The 18,806-nt window shown below is 36.4% G+C and overlaps 2 protein-coding genes and 1 non-coding gene across 4 annotated transcripts in view; 1 reads left to right on the top strand and 2 right to left on the bottom strand.

Annotated features, from left to right (window-relative positions):
* Nucleotides 1-14,007, top strand: part of REDIC1 (regulator of DNA class I crossover intermediates 1) — a 71,686-nt gene extending 57,679 nt beyond the window's left edge. The window contains exons 11-12 of the mRNA XM_064590283.1: nucleotides 3,789-3,871; nucleotides 13,540-14,007. Coding sequence (XP_064446353.1) covers nucleotides 3,789-3,871; nucleotides 13,540-14,007 — 551 coding nt within the window. The remainder of the gene's footprint in view (nucleotides 1-3,788; nucleotides 3,872-13,539) is intronic.
* Nucleotides 14,008-14,269: 262 nt separating this feature from the next.
* The window catches only part of SLC2A13 (solute carrier family 2 member 13), a 384,555-nt gene continuing 380,018 nt past the window's right edge, over nucleotides 14,270-18,806 (bottom strand). Inside the window, exon 11 of one of the 2 annotated variants that reach the window (XM_064591394.1) lies at nucleotides 14,270-17,297. In XM_064591394.1, the coding sequence (XP_064447464.1) occupies nucleotides 17,078-17,297 (220 nt within the window). In that variant the 3' untranslated portion in view covers nucleotides 14,270-17,077. The remainder of the gene's footprint in view (nucleotides 17,298-18,806) is intronic. The other variant, XM_064591395.1, reaches the window with a different exon arrangement.
* On the bottom strand, nucleotides 14,465-14,569 carry LOC123845112 (U6 spliceosomal RNA). The gene has a single exon (XR_006790953.1). It is a non-coding gene; the product is annotated as a U6 spliceosomal RNA (small nuclear RNA).

Below are 18,806 nucleotides of genomic sequence, written 5' to 3'. Positions count from 1 at the left end.
GCTCTTTCCTAATCTTCATGTTCCAATACCATACTATTTTTATTATGATGACTTTATAGTATGTTTAATTTCTAGAAGAGATACACCTCCCTTTACGCTTTAAAAAAAAGGTTTTTTCTGGCTATTTTTTATTTTTTATTTTTTCATATAAACTTTAAAATCAACTTGTTTAACTCCAGAGAAATGTTTTAATTTTTATTAGGAAAATGTTAAATGTATATATTAATGAAGTGTGAATTGTCAACCTAATGATGTTAGCCTATCTAAGAACAGGGGATGTTCTTTAGTTGATTCAGTCTAATTTTGTATTTTTAATATTTGTTTAAATGACGTTTAGGCACGTTAAAGTTTTTATTTATTTTAATTTTTTTTTTTAAGATTTTTATTTGGAGACAGCGAGAGAGGGAACACAGCAGGGGGAGTGGGAGAGGGAGAAGCGGGCTTCCTCAGGGAGCCCGATGTGGGACCCGATCCCAGGACCCCGGGATCATGACCTGAGCTGAAGGCAGACGCTTAATGACTGAGCCACCCAGGCGCCCCACTTTAAAGTTTTTAAGTAGATTACTGCATGTGTCTTGTTAGATTTATCTGTAGGTACTTTTGTTGTTTTGTTGCTGCTTTAGTGTGGTATGTATCTCATGTTTTTATATTAAGTAGGATTCTGGATTTTGAGCTTAGGCACATGTGTGTTGATTATTTTATTGAGAATTTTTTAAGGAAATGATTTTGGGGGAAATAAGTAATTTGGGGAAGAGTAATTCTTGGCATCTCTAAAAATGATTATTAATTTTTCTTCATAGATTTTTTTTTATTGTGGCACAAAACCACATAACATAAAATTCACCTTCCCAGCAATTTTCACACCTCTGCTCCCCTTCCCCCACAGCCCCTGCAACCACCATTTAACTTTCTGTTCCTATGAGTTTGAATATTTTAGACATATAAGTGGAATTATGCAATATTTGTCTTTTTGTGACTGGCTTATTTCACTTAGCATAATATCCTCAAGGTTCATTCATGTAATAGTATATGGCAGGATTTCCTTCTCTTTTAGTGCTGAATAATATTCCATTGTATGTATATATCACATTTTCTGTATCCATTTGTATGGAGACATCTAGGTTGCTTCCACCTTTTGGCTATTGTGAATAATAACTGTAATGAACATGAGTGCACAAATCTCTCTTCAGGGTCCTGTTTTCGATTCTTTTGGATATATACCCAGAAATGGGATTGCTGGATCATATGTTACCTCTGGTTTTAACTTTCTGAGGAACTTTTATACTGTTTTCCATGGCAGCTACATCATTTTACATTCCCACTTATAGTGCACAAGGGTTTCAGTTTCTCTACATCCTTGCCAACACTTAACTATTTTCTGGGTTTTTAAATTTTTATAGGTTGGCCATTCTAATGGGTGTGAGGTGTGATACCTCATGGTGGTATAGATCTTCTAAAATGGTGAATTTTACTAATGGATTTTGTGATAGGACCATCCTAGCATTTTTATAATACATCCTACCAATTTATGATGTATTATAATTTTGTTTGCTATTCTATTTTACTATATCCTGTTTTAATTTAAAATTTGAAATTTTAGTGTTTATATAAGATTTTTACATTGATAATGTGAGATTTGTCTTTAGAGTATGTGTGTAGGTATGCGTGTTTGCAGTCTTTCTTATGTTTTGGTATTAATGTTATATATCAGATTCACAAAGAATTTTGAAGCTGTATACTTGTCAGAATTGAGGCTATTTGAAAGATTTCTTGAAATTTGCATCCCTTGCCTCTTCACCCCAATTTCACTGCTTTATTGCAGATCCTCATCACTTCATGACGAGTTTATTGAGTTAATTTTTTAACTGACCTGCTTTTATCCAGTCTCACCCTTCTTTAATCTATCCTCAGTTAGATGCCTTGGTAAATAATCTAAAATGCAAATTCCTTTAATATTAGAGTGTATCCTTATACTTTCTTTTTCTTCTTCTCCATATGCTATTTTTCATCTTGTCTCTCTGGACAATGTTTATTCATCTTTCAAAACCTATTCTTTATACTGTGCTTTTTCTTCTTCTTTTTTTTTTTTAAAGATTTTTTTTCATTTATTTATGTATTAGAGCATGAGTGGAGGGAGGAGTAGAGGGAGAGGGACAAGCAGACTCCATGTTGAGCACAGAGCCCAATGTGGGGCTTGATCCCATGACCCTGAGATCAGGACCTGAGCTGAAATCAAGAGTTGGATGCCTAACCAACTGAGCCAGCCAGACACCCCTATGCTGTGCTTTTTTTGTAGCTGTTCCCAACTCTCTCTTTGAGCTTACCACACTTAGTTCTCTGTTACTTTTGTACCTTTTGTGACTTCTGTTGTTGCACCTAATTTTGTGACTTTTTCTTTTAAACAGTATTAATATGTCTTTCTCCATTAAAAGATTCTGAACACTTTGAACACTGTAGGCATGTCATGTTTCCCTACGATTACAGTGCCTTACATAAAGTAATTACTCAATAAGTGTTGAACTGAATTGACATTTCGATCTGCATGTCTGTTCTTACACTGCTATAGGTATGATATTCTTTCAACAGACATTTGTCTTCTATTCTAATGACTCTGGGTTTACTATACCTATGAAGTGAATGAACCTTACTAGGGGGAATGCTCTTAGATTATGGTGTTAGTAAAATCCTACCATTTACTTTTCTGTACTCTGCTTTCTACTATCGGGGAGAACCTGATCTACAGGTATATAAATTTCCTTCTAGAATAATGAACTAAGGGTATCTGAGTTCAGCTAAGTTCTCCCTGTCTCTCAGCTGACTGATGGTTAGATTCTGTTTCAGAGAACATTAGTCCTGATCTGAGGCATGCATAGATAGTACTTATAGTTTTTTGCATACAGGAGGGCATGTGATTTGATATGAGTTGCCACTCCACATTCCATTACCTTGTGCTTTTCTTGATAGCAAACCCATTTTCACAAACAAGGAGAGGAGTCGTTGAAGCTACTGTCACTCTGTAGTATTTTTGCATTATAGGGAGTCATAACCTACTTCTCAGGTGCATCTTTAAACTTTACTTGCAATCATAAGAGAACACATTAAGCAGATAATGGAAGAATATCATACTGGATGCTTCAAATTGATTTTTTTCATACAATTTTGATTGTACAATGAATCTTCATTTACTGGATTAGCAAATATCTGTTCCCTTGGGACTTAATAAACTTGGCTTATTCTTCCTTCTTGCAGTTGACACTTTAAATTATTTGTTCATAAAAAATGGTTCATCTATTGGAAAAAAAATCAATCCAGTTTTCTTTATTCTTTCTTCCCTTATGTTATATACTCTTATTTTACTTATAGATACAAATGTTTTGAATGTAGAATAAACTCATAATACCTGTCAGAAGTGCAAGCTGCCAAGTATGCAAGATTTTAACTAGTTTTTGCACACTTTAAAATGCCCTATAGAGGGGCACCTGGGTGGCTCAGTCGTTAAGCGTCTGCCTTCTCAGGTCATGATCCCAGGGTCCTGGGATCAAGCCCCGCATAGGGCTCCCTGCTCAGCGGAAAGCCTGCTTCTCCTTCTCCCACTCCCCCTGCTTGTGTTCCATCTCTTGCTGTGTCTCTCTCTGTCAAATAAATAAATAAAATCTTTAAAAAAAAACCAAAGTGCTCTGTAGAATGTCAGCTAAATTTATTTTACCAGCAAATATCTTCTGCCTGTGTACATATTTTATAGAGCATTAACAAATACAGTTCTTCATCAATTAAACCTTTATTTTCAGATCTTGATTCTTCACAGAGTAGTCAGTCTACCAGTTACTCTCCAAGGCCAACAGATAGTTGCTTCAGTTCTAGTTCAGAGATGGTAAGTTACTTTTCTCTTTGCTTATTAATTTATGCTATGCTAATTTGGAATTACTTTATTTGTCAGCTTTCCTTTACATTCTGAAAAAAGTTTTCAATAAGTGGTGAAAATAAATGTAAAGAAAATATTTAAAAATATTTAAAATGGAAGAAACTTATAAACAGAAATGTAAAATTAAAATTAAATGAGTATCATTTACATTTATAAAAACGATGTGTTCATTGTTATTTACAAAAGCCAACCTTATTGAGATATATATGTGTATATGATAAAGTTGTATTTTTTAAAAATGCTTTTTAAAAGTTCCTACTTACAATAATTGAAAACTAAAATAACTAAGAATATATAGAAAAAGTCTGAAGACTTATATGAAGAAAACTATAAAATGTTGAGTAATGTAATCTGAATAATTGGAATGACGTTTATGTCCTGAGTAGGAGGGCTGCATTTCTCATAAATCACATGTTTCTTTTTTCTTTCTTTTTTTAAAAATTTTATTTTATTATGTTATGTTAGTTACCATACAATACATCATTAGTTTTTGATGTAGTGTTTCACGATTCATTGTTTTCGTATAATACCCAGTGCTCTATGCAGCACATGCCCTCCTTAATACCCATCACCGGGTTAACCCATCCCCCCAACCCCCTCACCTCTAAAACTCTCAGTTTGCTCCGAGTCCACAGTCTCTCATGGTTCATCTCTCCCTCCTATTACCCCCCTTCATTTTTCTCTTCCTTCTTCTAATGTCCTCCATGCTATTCTTTATTCACTTATTCACAAATAAGTGAAACCATATGATAATTGACTTTCTCTGCTTGACTTATTTCACTTAGCATAATCTCCTCCAGTCCCATCCATGTTGATGTGAAAGTTAGGTATTCATCCTTTCTGATGGCTGAGTAATATTCCATTGTATATATGGACCACATCTTCTTTATCCATTCATCTGTTGAAGGGCATCTCGGCTCTTTCCACAGTTTGGCTATTGTGGACATTGCTGCTATGAACATTGGGGTGCATATGGCCCTTCTTTTCACTACATCTGTCTTTGGGGTAAATATCCAGTAGTGCAATTGCTGGGTCATAGGGTAGCTCTATTTTTAATTTTTTGAGGCACCTCCACACTGTTTTCCAAAGTGGCTGTACCAACTTGCATTCCCACCAACAGTGTAAGAGGGTTCCCCTTTCTCCACAACCTCTCCAACATTTGTTGTTTCTTGCCTTGTCAATTTTTGCCATTTTAACTGGTGTAAGGTGGTATCTCATTGTGGTTTTGGTTTAAATTTCCGTGATGGCTAATAATGATGAACATTTTTTCATGTGTCTGTTAGCCATTTGTATGTCTTCTTTGGAGAAGTGTCTGTTCATGTCTTCTGCCCATTTTTTGACTTATTTGTTTTTTGGGTGTTGAGTTTGAGAGGTTCTTTATAGATCTTGGATACCAGCCCTTTGTCTGCAGTGTCATTTGCAAATATCTTTTCCCATTCTGTGGGTTGCCTCTTTGTTTTGTTGACTGTTTCCTTTGCTGTGCAGAAGCTTTTTATCTTGATGAAGTCCCAGAAGTTCATTTTTGCCTTTTTTTCACTAGCTTTTGGAGATGTATCTTGAAAGAAGTTGCTGTGGCTGATGTCAAAGAGGTTACTGCCTATGTTCTCCTCTAGGATTTTGATGGATTCCTGTCTCACACTGAGGTCTTTCATCCATTTTGAGTTTATCTTTGTGTATGGTGTTAGAGAATGGTCGAGTTTCATTCTTCTGTATATAGCTGTCTAATTTTCCCAGCACTATTGAAGAGACTGTCTTTTTTCCATTGCATATTTTTCCCTGCTTTGTTGAAGATTATTTGACCATAGAGTTGAGCGTCCATATCTAGGCTCTCTATTCTGTTCCATTGGTCTGTATGTCTGTTTTTGTGCCAGTACCATGCTGTCTTGGTGATCTTCGCTTGAAGGGTGATCGAGCTTGAAATCGGGCAACGTGATGTCCCCAGCTTTTTCTTTTTCAACATTTCCTTGGCGATTTGGGGTCTTTTCTGATGCCATACAAATTTTAGGATTGTTTGTTCCAGCACTTTGAAAAATGTCATTGGAATTTTGATCGGGATGGCATTAAAGGTGTATAGATTGCTCTGGGTAGCATAGACATTTTAACAATGTTTATTCTTCCGATCATGAACGTGGAATGTTTTTCCATCTTTTTGTGTCTTCTTCAGTTTCTTTCATGAGTGTTCTGTAGTTCCTAAAGTATAGATCCTTTACCTCTTTGGTTAGGTTTATTCTGAGGTATCTTAAGGTTTTTGGTGCTATTGTAAATGGAATCATTTCTCTAATTTCTCTTTCTACAGTTGCATTGTTAGTGTATAAGAAAGCAACTGATTTCTGTGCATTGATTTTGTATCCTGTCACATTATTGAATTGCTGTATGAGTTCTAGTAATTTGGTGGTGGAGTTTTTTGGATTTTCCACATAAAGTATCATGTCATCTGTGGAGAGAGTTTGACTTCTTCTTTGCCAATTTGAATTTGTTGTCTGATTGCTGTTGCTAGGACTTCTAGTACTATGTTGAACAATAGTGGTGAGAGTGGGCATCCTTGTTGTGTTCCTGATCTTAAGGGAAAGGCTCTCAGCGTTTCCCAATTCGGGGTGACATTCGCTGTGGGTTTTTCATAGATGGATTTTATGAACGTGAGGAATGTTCCCTCTATCCCTATACTCTGAAGAGTTTTAATCAGGAAAGGATGCTGTATTTTGTCAAATGCTTTTTTCTGCATCAGTTGAGAGGACCATATGGTTGTTCTCTCTCCTCTTATTAATGTGTTCTATCACACTGATTGATTTGCGAATGTTGAACCTCCCTTGCATCCCGGGGATAAATCCCACTTGGTTGTGGTGGATGATCCTTCCAATGTATTGTTGGATCCTATTAGCTAGGATTTTGTTGAGAATTTTGGAATCCATATTTATTAGGGATATTGGTCTGAAATTCTCCTTTTTGATGGGGTCTTTGCCTGGTTTGGGGATTAAGGTAATGCTGGCCTCATAGAATGAGTCTGGAATCTTTCCTTCTGTTTCTATTTTTTGAAATAGCTTCAGGAGAATAGGTATTATTTCTTCTTTGAATGTTTGGTAGAATTCCCCAGGAACCCCTCAGGCCCTGGACTCTTGTTTATTGGGAGGTTTTTGATCACTGTTTCAATCTCGTTACTGGTTATTGGCCTATTCAGGTTGTCAATTTCTTCCTGTTTCCGTCTTGGGAGTTTATACGTTTCCAGGAAGGCATTCATTTCTTCCAGGTTGCTCAATTTACTGGCATATAGTTGTTGATAATAATTTCTAATAATTGTTTCTATTTCCTTGGTGTTAGTCGTGGTCTCTCCCCTTTCATTCATAATTTTATTAATTTGGGTCCTTTCTCTTTTCTTTTGGATAAGTCTGGCCAGTTTATTGACTGGACCACCTTTGCAGTATCCCATAGGTTTTGGACCAATGTTTTTCGTTGTCATTGGTTTCCATGACTTGTTTAAGTTCTTTTATTTCCTAGTTGACCCAAACATTCTTGAGCAGAGTGGTCTTTAGCTTCCAAGTGTTTGAATTTCTTCCAAGTTTTTTCTTGTGATTGAGTTCCAGTTTTAAAGCATTATGGTCTGAGAATATGCAAGGAATAATCTCAGTCTTTTGGTATCAGTTCAGACCTGATTTATGACCCAGTATGTGGTCTGTTCTGGAGAAAGTTCCATGTGCGCTCGAGAAGAATGAGTGTTCTGTTGTTTTAAGGTGGAATGTTCTGTATATACCTATGACGTCCATCTGGTCTAGTGTGTCATTCAGAGCTCTTGTTTCTTTGTTGATTTTCTGCTTAGGTGATCTGTCTATTGCTGAGAGTGGAGTATTGAGGTCTCCTACAATTAACATATTATTATCATTATGACTCTTTATTTTGGTTAACAGTTGGCTTACGTAGTTGGCTGCTCCCATGTTGGGGGAGTAGATATTTAGAACTGTTAGATCTTTTTGTTGGATAGACCCTTTAAGAATGATATAGTGTCCTTCTGTGTCTCTAAGTACAGTCTTTAGCTTAAAATCTAATTTGTCTGATATAAGAATTGCTACCACAGCTTTCTTTTGAGGTCCGTTGGCATGGAAGATGGATCTCCATCCCTTCACTTTCAGTCTGGATGTATCTTTAGGTTCAGAATGAGTCTCTTGTAGACAGCATATGGATGGGTCCTGTCTTTTTATCCAGTCTGCAACCCTGTGCTGTTTTATGGGAACTTTTAGGCCGTTCACGTCGGGAGTGATTATTGAAAGATAGGAATTTATTGTCATCATGTTGCCTGTGAGGACCTTGTTTTTATAGATTGTCCCTGAAAATTTCTGTTCTAGATCACTCTTGGGGTCTTTCTCCTTTTATAGAACCCTGCTTAATATTTCTTGCATGGCCGGCTTAGTGGTCACATATTCTTTCAGTTTCTGCCAGTCTTGGAAGCTCTGCATCTCTCCATCCATTCTAAAGGAAAGCCTTGCCAGATAAAGTATTCTTGGCTGCATCTTCTTGTCGTTTAGAACCCTGAATATGTCTTGCCAGCCCTTTCTGGCTTGCCAGGTCTCTGTGGATAGGTCTGACGTTATTCTGATGTTCCTCCCTCTGTACATAAGGAATCTCTTCCCCCTAACTGCCCTTAAGATGGTTTCCTTGGTTCTAAGATTTGCAAGTTTTACTATTACATGCCGGGGTGTTGGCCTGTTTTCCTTGATCTTGGGAGGGGTCCACTCTGCCTCTAGGACATGAATATTTGTTTCATTCCCCATATTAGGGAAGTTCTTAGCTACGATTTGCTCAAATATATCTTCTAGTCCTCTCTGTCTCTCCACCCCCTTAGGGATTCCAATAATTCTGACATTGGAACATTTCATGGTGTCACTTATTTCTCTGATTCTGTTTTCATGGATTTTGAGTTGTTTTTCCTTGGCCTCCTGTTTTTCCTTCTTTTCTATTAATTGGTCTCTTAGATCACTAATTCATTCTCTGCCTCGCTTACCCTAGCTGTTAGATTATCTAGATTAGATTGGATCTCATTGATAGCATTTTTAAGTTCTTCCAATTCAGCTTTCATTTCTGCCCTTAGAGACTCTATGTTGCCATTAATCAATTTCTCCATTCTAGCTATTGTCTTCACAATTGCTACCCTGAATTTCATCTCTGACATCTTGGTTTTATCTGTATCCATTTGTAAATCTGTGGCATAAGTCATAGTCTCTGAGTCTTTCGTATTTTGGAGGTTCCTCCTCCTAGTCATTCTTTTGAGGGGTGGTTGAGGGAATGTACAGAGTCCAAATTATTGACCACAACCCAAGCAAGATGCACCTGTTTTTAGGGACCTTAAGGTTGCCGGCCTCTTGTTTTCCCAACCTGTCTTCTCGGGGAGGGGCCTGCTGCACTGTTACTCCGGAACCCTGTTTGGGCAGAGTTGCCCTGCCCCCTGTGGCGGGGGCTGGGCTCAGTGAAAACCAGTGTTTGGGGCTTTTCTCTGGTGGCTTTCCCTGGCGGCTTTCCATGTCTCTTCTGAGAGTCAGAGCAGAAGAGATCATTTCCAGCCCTCTGCCTCAGAGCAGAGAGATCGCAGTCTGTTCTTCAGTGAGCTCTCCAGGCCACATTATCTCCATTTCTGTCTGTGCTGCTATAAACTGCAGCGTCCTGGGTTGTGTGCCCCTCAGCAGTGCTCCCAGTCCTCACCTCCAGGTCAGGGCATGTCTCTGCCCTTTGTGCTTCTAAAACCACCAGCCGCCCCCAGTTCGCATGCGTGGCCCCCCGCTCCAGGTTTCAGTCTAGGGGGCTGCCCAAAGTCCTTTCCCTGTTGCTACCAGCCTGTGAGTCTGTGCCCAGTCGCCAGTGCTGGAGGCTATCACTCACCAGTAATGTAGGATCCTGACAACTCGGTTCCCTCCCCCTATCTGGCTGCAGAATCACAGCTCTCTGCTTCATAACTCGAAACCAACTGCCTGCAATATTCTGTTTGTAGAGATCCAGATCTATCTTCTTACATCTCAGGCTGATGGTGTTCTGGGTGTTCAGAGTGGTCTGGTAGATATCCAGCTCAATTCCAGGGACTGGTTGGAATAGAGTTCCCTACTCCTCCACTATCTTTTCCAGGTTCTAAATCACATGTTTCAATGGAATTCTCCTTTATTGAATTCTCCTTCATTAAATCTTCCTTTTTTTTTTTTGGTTGTTGTTGTTTTGGCTCACCATCCAAACTGCTCTTGCTAAGGAAGAACACCAGTGACCTCTATGTTGCCAAATTCATTGGTCACTTTTCAGTTTTTATTTTATGAGAACTAATAATACTGGTAGAAGTGATTTATTTTCTTTTTTTGAAACATTTTCTTCTTTTTGCTTTTGTGATAGCACAGTATCTTGGTTTCCTTCATACCTCTTTGAATTCTACTTTATGCCTTTGCTGACTCTCTTCCATCCGCCTATATAAATGTTGTAATGTTTAGGGTTTGCTACAGGACTCTTTTCTTCTCTTAACTTACACTCTAAAGTCTACGTGATGTTCTGTATCCCATTGACATATGCTATCTGACTCATGACAGTTTTCAACATTATCACTTTAGCCCAGATCCTTATTTAGATATCCAATTTCCTGCTTGATATATCTTCTTGGATATTTCACAAAAATCTCCTTTTCTTCACACATTGAACTGAACACTCCTGGTCTTTGCCCCAAATCAGTTTTTCTGATAATTCCTATATTAGTAGTTACTTTTTAAATCCACTCAATTGCCCATGCCAAAAATTTAGTTAACTTTGCCATTTCTTTCTGCCTTATCAGTTTTCTTAACCACAATCATTCCATCACTTCATCCAATCAGTTCTACATCCAAAATAAATTGCATATTCATCTACTTTTCTCAACTTCTGCTGTTAGCACACTAGTCTAAAGTATCAATATATTGTTCTTGCACTATTATGGTTGTCTCCTGGGAGATCTCTCTACTTCCACTCTTGCCCCACGTTTTTTGTTAGCAGTCAACATGATCTTTTGAAAACCTAAATTGAATCATGTTATTTCTGTGTTCATCATTCAGTGGATTTATAGAATTTAAATGACTTAGTGGTTACAGGTCATGTATAATCCGGTCTCTGGCTACATCTTGAACTTCCAGTATTCTCCCTTTTACACCACATTCCACATGTATTAACTTTTCACTTTCCTTAGCTTGTCAGTCTCTTTTCTGTTTCAGGGCCTTTATATATCCTGTTTCCTTTACCTTACTCTTATTCATCCTTTTAGTCTCAGTTCAAATATGTGACTTCTTCTAAAAGCCCCTCCTTGGCTCCTCAATCTAAATTAGGTCCCTTAGGGGGTGCCTGGTGGCTCAGTTGGTTAAGTGTCTGCCTCTTCTCCCTCTACCCCTCCCCCTGCTGCTCTCTCTCAAATAAAATAAAAATTAAAAAATAATAAATTAGGTCCCTTAGTTATACTTTCAAAGTGCTTCCTACTTGTTCTTTATAATGCTTTTCTCAACTTGTAATTATATCTACATGTATATGGTTATTCAGTTAATATCCTTTCCATCCATGAGAATGTGTGCTTTATTTTTTTTTTTAAAGATTTTATTTATTTATTTGACACAGAGAGAAAGAGAGAGAGCCAGAGAGACAAGTGGGGGAAACAGCAGAGGGAGAGGGAGAAGCAGACTCCTCACTGAGCAAGGAGCCTGATGCGGGCCTCCATCCCAGGACCCTGAGATCATGACCTGAGCTGAAGGCAGCTGCTTAACCGACTGAGCCACCCAGGCGCCCCGAGAATGTGTGCTTTAATAGGGCAACATCCATGTCTGCTTCACTCACATTGCAGATGCTAAAGGAATATTTTCTTGAATAAATGTATTGAGCTTGTTTTCTTTAATGTGTGCCCAGCCAGTCTCAATGCTATTTCTTGGGCTTACTTTTTCTATTTTAGTGCCAATCCACTGAGGGCTACACCTCATTTTAGGGTTTTTATGTTAACTCTGCATTTTTTTTTTTTTTAAGCTGGAATAATCAGTACTTTAAATAGAATTTTTGTTAAAAAAATATTTTGGTTAGTTCAGTAATTAAAAGATAAATTTTTCATGAAGTTGAAACATTCAAGCTAGCAAACTGAAATCTACACCTATTAAAAGTTTTTAAATTTGTCTTTTTAGATCTAACAGCTGCGATATTTATTCTTTTTTTAAAATCTATTTCTTTTTCTTTTTTTAAAGTAGATCCAACACGGGGGTTTGAACTCACAAGCCTGAGATCAAGACCTGAGCTGAGATCAAGAGCTAGGTGCTTAACAGACTAGGCCACTGCTCTGAGATATTTATTCTTATTTAACTTTTCTTTTGTCTATTTGATTTCCTTTTAGCTGATACTTTCCTTAAATTATACCTTTCATGAGACTGGGTCCATAAAAGATACAATATAGATTTTTTTTTACTTAATAAGTCAATGAGTGAATAATTTATTAATACCTTTGTGAAAGGGTAGGGGGATGATGTAGGCTTTTATTATGGGGATTGATAAGAGACAAAATTCCTCTTATCTTTTTTAGCTCTTTTGCATTTTTAAGATTTTTTTTTTAATTTGACAGCACACAGAGTGTGCGAGAGCGCACAAGCTGGGGGAGCTGCTGAGGGAGAGGGAAAAGCAGGCTCCCCACTGAGCAGGGAGCCCTACATGGGCCTCCATCCCAGGACCCTGGGATCATGACCTGAGCCGAAGGCAGACACTTAACAGACTGTGCCCTCCAGGGGTCCCTCTTTAGCATTTTTAATACAAGAATTATTATTATTGTTCTTGCTATTTTAAAAAGTCCACAAACCTCCTGGAAGTGGTAGATTATTACTGTTTTTTAAAATTTTAATTCCAGTGTCATTAACATAGTGTTATATTATTTTCAGGTGTACAGTATAGTGATTCAGCAATTCTATACATTACTCAGTGCTCATCATGATAATTGTACTCTTAATCCCCTTCACGTATTTCACCCATTCCCCCAAACCACCACCCCTATAATTAAGAGTCTGTTTTTTGGTTTGTCTCTTCTTTTTCTTTGTTCATTTGTTTTGTTTCTTAAATTCTACATATGAGTGAAATCATATGGTATTTGTCTTTCTCTGATTTATTTATTTATTTCACTTAGCATTATAGTCATTATAGGTCCATCCATGTTGTTGTAAATGGCAAGGTTTAATTCTTTTATACGGCTAATATTCCATTTTATATATATATATATGTATGTGTATATATCTATCATCTTTATCCATTCATCTGTCCATGGACACTTGGACTGCTTCCATAATTTGGCTATTGTAAATAATGCTGCAATAAACATAGGGGTGCACATAACTTTTTGAATTAGTGTTTTTGTATTCTTTGGTTAAATGCCCAGTAGCTGAACTACTGAATCATATGGTAGTTCTATTTTTAATTTTTTTGAGGAATCTCCAGAGGCAGTAGATTACTGTTTGAAGACTGTTTGCTGGTATACCAGTTTTGAATTGCAACCTGCCAAGTATCTTCTGTATTTTGAAATTTTCTGTAGTATGAATTTTGAGAATGCTATGAAGTGATTGAATGATTTTTGTAAATTTAAGCAAAAATTTACAGCAAAAGTACTAAATTTCTTTTAGCCATCTGAAGATGAAGATCAAATATTGCAGCAAATTGAAGAATCAAATAGGAGGTCCATCAGAATCAAAGAAACAACTAATAATTTTTATCTAGAAATGATGCCAAAATTTCCATGTGGTAGGATTATTAAGAACAATGCCAAAATTCATAAACAAAATGAGAATCGTCACCAGTTCTCAATGAAAAATAAGACAGATCAGATTCCACAGTCTCAGTGTAATTCAGCACACATATTACAAAACAAAACCAGTAATAACTGCATTCTGCAGGTTGCAAGATGTGATGCATGGGTACAAACAGGCTGTGAACCTGCAATGGAAGAAAAATTAGATGCTGCTGTACAGTGTGATATAATTTCAAAATGTAAATGTAGAAGTAATGTGTCTTCTCTTTGTAATGTTGAAAGGTGCAGTGAAGATATTAAGGCAGATACCACTGGAGGGCAGGAAATCCTTAAGAACAACTAATATTCTAAAATCTCAGCCTAAGATTTAGCATTTCATTTAATGTTCAGAATTTCATTAACATAATAAGGAAAGAGAATATATAGCTAAGCACAAGGTGAAAGTATTTACAGGATATATTTTTGGCTTGTTTTAAAACATTTAAATATTAATGTATACAGTTCATTTTACATAGTTTTTTAACATATACATAGATATATGTTCAAGATACACATAGTATGTCTTCAAGTTTTTAGAAAATAATATATATGTAAATTTACTGTTTATAATTCTCATGGTGATTATTATATTATGATATGCTGCTATTTATGGATAAAAGTATGCTTAATTGCTTCCTTCCATGTTTTCTTTATTTTAAAATTTAGTGCAGCTGCATCTGTTACCAAAAATGTTCTCTTCCAAGATTTTAAAACAGAAAATAATGCTAAATAATATTAAATATGTTTTATAATCTTATTGCAAGAATTTTGTTAGTTACTTATATTATGAATTTGCATGTCATCTTGGTGCAGGGGCCATGTTAATCTGTATTGTTCCAATTTTAATATGCTGCCAAAGTGAGCATTATTAGCCACTTATATTAAATATTATACCCTCATTAAAAAATTCTGGCATTAATTTTTAGATAAAATATATTTTCTGTTTTGTTTGGATAATATTTTTTGTTGGAGCTTATATTAATTCAAAGGAAAATGTTTTTCTCTTCACGAGATAAAAAATATTTCAATGCCTTTATAAAAGAAATGTCCAACATTGGAAAAAATGATTTATATTCACTAATTTTAATCTTGCTAAGATTCTTTTAAAAAATATTAGAGTTTCTCATTTATAAAATACAGGTTTTGTTTCCAACATTTTATTTTTTGTTTCAAGATTTTCAAATGTTCATACTCTGGAATTGACCATTTGTATGGATATATTACAAATTGCACAGCAGAGGGCATTCTGAATGATACATAATTGAACCAAAAATATAGTTGGTAGGAGTTTCTGTGCCTTTAAAGAAAAGGGTGATGAGATATTGAATTGTTACATGCACACATATCATTCAAAAGTTTGTGCTGCAGGGGTGATCTAAAGCATAATGATTTAGAAACACCAACAGCTGATGTTTAAACAGTAGTAATCTTAAGTTTTTAGCTAGTTTTAGGAAGTTATTTTTGCAGACTCAGAAAGCTCAAGGAGCTCGTAAATAATTTTCTTAAAGTATAGTAATCATCTCATGAAAGGGGAATATAGTTATCTGGTGTACATTGATAGTTTTTCAAAAGGCTCGATTTTCATTGTGATATTAAACAAAAAGTATTCCATCATGGATTGATTATCCTGAGCATTATTTTGCAAAATATGACATAGCAATGAAGATCAATATATAGAAAAAAAGAGTCTTTACTGGTGATACTAGAATAAGATCGAGCTGTGATTCTTAGGTTGGTTTCAAATATCAAATAAATGGATTTTTTCCAAATACTAATCAAAGTCTACCAGTACTGAAAGCACATTCATTACAAAAATCTACATGTAGTTATATTTTTATCAATATCATAATGTGGCAGTTAAGCTCAGTAAGGTAAAAGAAATGTCAGGGCTTTTTAGTGCAGTGACCACACAGAATAAAGTGCAGTGTAGTAAAGAATATAAACTTGCCCAAAAAGAGATCTGCCCTTTGCCCTTGGCTTTTGGGATATAATCTCTAAACCCTTGGAGTGTCATTCATGCATGATACAAATGTATTTGTTAGCCTTGGGATTTGGGGCCAAGCTAGATAGTAACAGTGTGATTTAGAATGAGACTTGGGGTCAAGCTGTATCAGCTCAACGTCGTCTTTTTTTTTTTTAAGATTTCAGTTATTTATTTGACAGAGAGTGAGAAAGAGAACACAAGCAGGGGGTGTGGGAGAGCGAGAAGCAGGCTCCCTGCTGAGCAGGGAGCCGATGTGGGACTCGATCCCAGGACCCTTAGATCATGACCTGAGCCGAAGGCAGACGCTTAACGACTGAGCCACCCAGGAGCCTTCAGCTCAACTTCTTAAGGCTTTTAGAAACTGAGGTCAGCATATGGGCAATCAGCCATGCCACTGTGATGGAGGCCCAGTAAAGACTCCAGACACTAAGGTTTGGGTGAGCTTCCCTGGTTGGCAGTATTCTGTGTGTTGTCACATATTAATACCAGGAAAGTCCTTGACTCCGTAGGAGAGGACTACTGGAAACTCTGTATTTATTACTTCCCTAGAGTGTGTCTTGTATGTTTCTTCCCTAGGCTGATTTTAATCTGTATTCTTTTCCTTTAATAAAGTGTAACTGTGAATATAACAGCTTTCAATGAGTTCTGAGTCCTTATAAAGCAAATTATTAAATTTGAGGGTGCTCTTGAAACCCCTGAAGTAAGGGTAATTTTGTGGACTCTTCCTAACTTTGCAATTGCTAACTCTTTAGGTGCTTTAAGAGGATAAAAATATTGGAAAGGAAAGTGAGTATAGATTTACAAAATCAAAAAGACATCTCTTACCTCTAGTTGAATAGATTGTAGCATACTTCTCAAAACACAATATGGTTTAGGTTTTTCTTTGGTGAAACCATTTAATGAAAAAAAAACTGAAGTTAAACAGCTTTCTTTCCATATTCACAACTTAAGATGTATAAAACAAAGTGAATTCTAGCTGAGGTTTATCCAAATGAAACGAAATGGAAAGCTTAATGATTATGCACACATTTGTAATGTAAACTACCAATCACAGTGAGTGCAATGACTGATGTATATGATAACTGATCTGGAGTTTATATTTAATGGATTTGTGAAACAGTGCTTTATTTTGGTCAGAATTAATTACTCTAGTAAGTTGCCATCTGTAATAATAGGAAGGTATCTTTAGGGATAGTCCTCATGTAATTTTCTTTTATAGCACTTAACCATAATTGTAATTTATTTGTGTAATTTCTTGGTTAATGTTTATTTTCCCCATGATAGCATATATAGCAGTGTAGCAAATGCTGTCCTTGCTCTGCTTACATTTCCTTGGCACTTTCCATTTCAATACATGCCAACCTGATTTCCAGCTGACAGCACCTGTGACTTACTTCCTGAGAGGTTTCTCTTGGCCGCAGACACTTGCTCTGCCTGTGTGCAGGCAGGCAGGAAGTACCAGAGAATTAATGCTGTTTGAGAGAAGTCTTTTAAAACAAGAACTGATGGGAGTTGGTGGGTAAATACTCCAGTTTCCTTGTCTCTTGTGCACGATAACTTCCTCGAAGCATTTTCTGCACCACTGGGTACTCAAGGTGTGATCCACAGACCTGTAACATTAATGTTACAATTGCACAGGAGTGAGTTAGAGGAGCAGATTCTTAGAATCCACCCCAAAACTACTGAATCAGAATCTCTGCAAATGGGGACCAAGAATATATGCTTAAATGGGTGATATTTATACACTCTAAAGTTGGAGAGACACTATTCTTCTGGAGTTCCTCAAAAGGGTGAAGTTGCCTACAATAGTAACTTGCTTGATAATAAACCCTTTATCAGCTTCCTTCCTTTCCTTTCTCACTTCCCTACTTCCCTACCAGTCTTTCTTGAAATCACACCCCCAAAAAACTACATGCACTTAAATGTTGCATTCAGTTTTGCCTTATAGTTTGCTTCTGGGAGAATCCGTATTGACAGGGACCATGACAAATAGATGCATGAATTCTCTTTGTAGGTGTGACTCACCTACTTGCTACTTTTTCTAGTTTTATGGTTCTCTAGTTCCAGTTTTCCATCCATTTCTGCCACCTGCTGAAAACTGAGTCTATCTAGCAGCATATTAGACACAGTGAAGAGAGAATTTTTGAAATGAAATATATATCAGAATAAATTGTCCAGAATGCATAAGAGAAAGAAATAGAAAATATGAGTGAAACAATAAGGAGGATAGAATAAGAAGCTCCAACATCTACTAATTGAAGTATCCACAGCAGAGGAGAGAATGGAATAGAGGCATAATTTAAAATGATAATGCCTGATAATTTTTCAAAATTGATCAGTCATACTAATTCACAAATTCAAGACGTCTAACAGTTTCCAAGTAGGAAAAATAATATGAAATCCATGTATAGACCCAGTATAATAAAATGGCAGAGCCTCAAAGAATATCTTGAAAGCAGCTGGAGAGGAAAAAGACTACCTTCCTACTAGGAGAGCTACACTGTTAGATGACTTTTTAATAGCATTAATGGAAGACAAAATACAGTGTATTTATACTTTCCAAATCCTGACAGAAAAAAGCTGTCATTCTAGAATTTCCTTTTCCTTCCCTATAGCTCCAGCATTGTTTGAAACCACCAAACATTTAGGTCTATGATTTATTTCTAGCTTTTATTTATTTTGTACCACATAAGGTCAAAAGTTTTTTTTTTTTTTTAAATATAGGTATCTAATTGCTCCAGCAGCATTTGTTGAAAGACAATTCTTGCACCCAATGAGTTAACTTTATGCCTTTGTCAAAAATCACTTGACTATGATGTGTAGGTTTGAACTCTTTATTACATTCTACTGTTTTTATTATTTTACCTATTTATTATGATCTGTGTTCTAATATATATTATAGATATATCTCTATATTTCTTATGTGAAGAACACATTGTCTTGATTAATGTAGCTTTATAGTAGGTTTTGAAATCAGTGTTGTTACCTGTTTTTTAAAATAATTATTTTGGCAGGGCGCCTGGGTGGCTCAGTTGGTTAAGCAACTGCCTTCGGCTCAGGTCATGATCCTGGAGTCCCGGGATCGAGTCCCGCATCGGGCTCCCTGCTCGGCAGGGAGT

The sequence above is a fragment of the Mirounga angustirostris genome, unplaced genomic scaffold (assembly GCF_029215605.1).
Source record: "Mirounga angustirostris isolate CCGP_5_RB_7025 unplaced genomic scaffold, mMirAng1.0.hap1 SCAF_5, whole genome shotgun sequence".
NCBI lineage: Eukaryota > Metazoa > Chordata > Mammalia > Carnivora > Phocidae > Mirounga > Mirounga angustirostris.
Note: the sequence above shows the minus strand (reverse complement) of the source record. Positions and strands in the feature narration are given on the sequence as shown.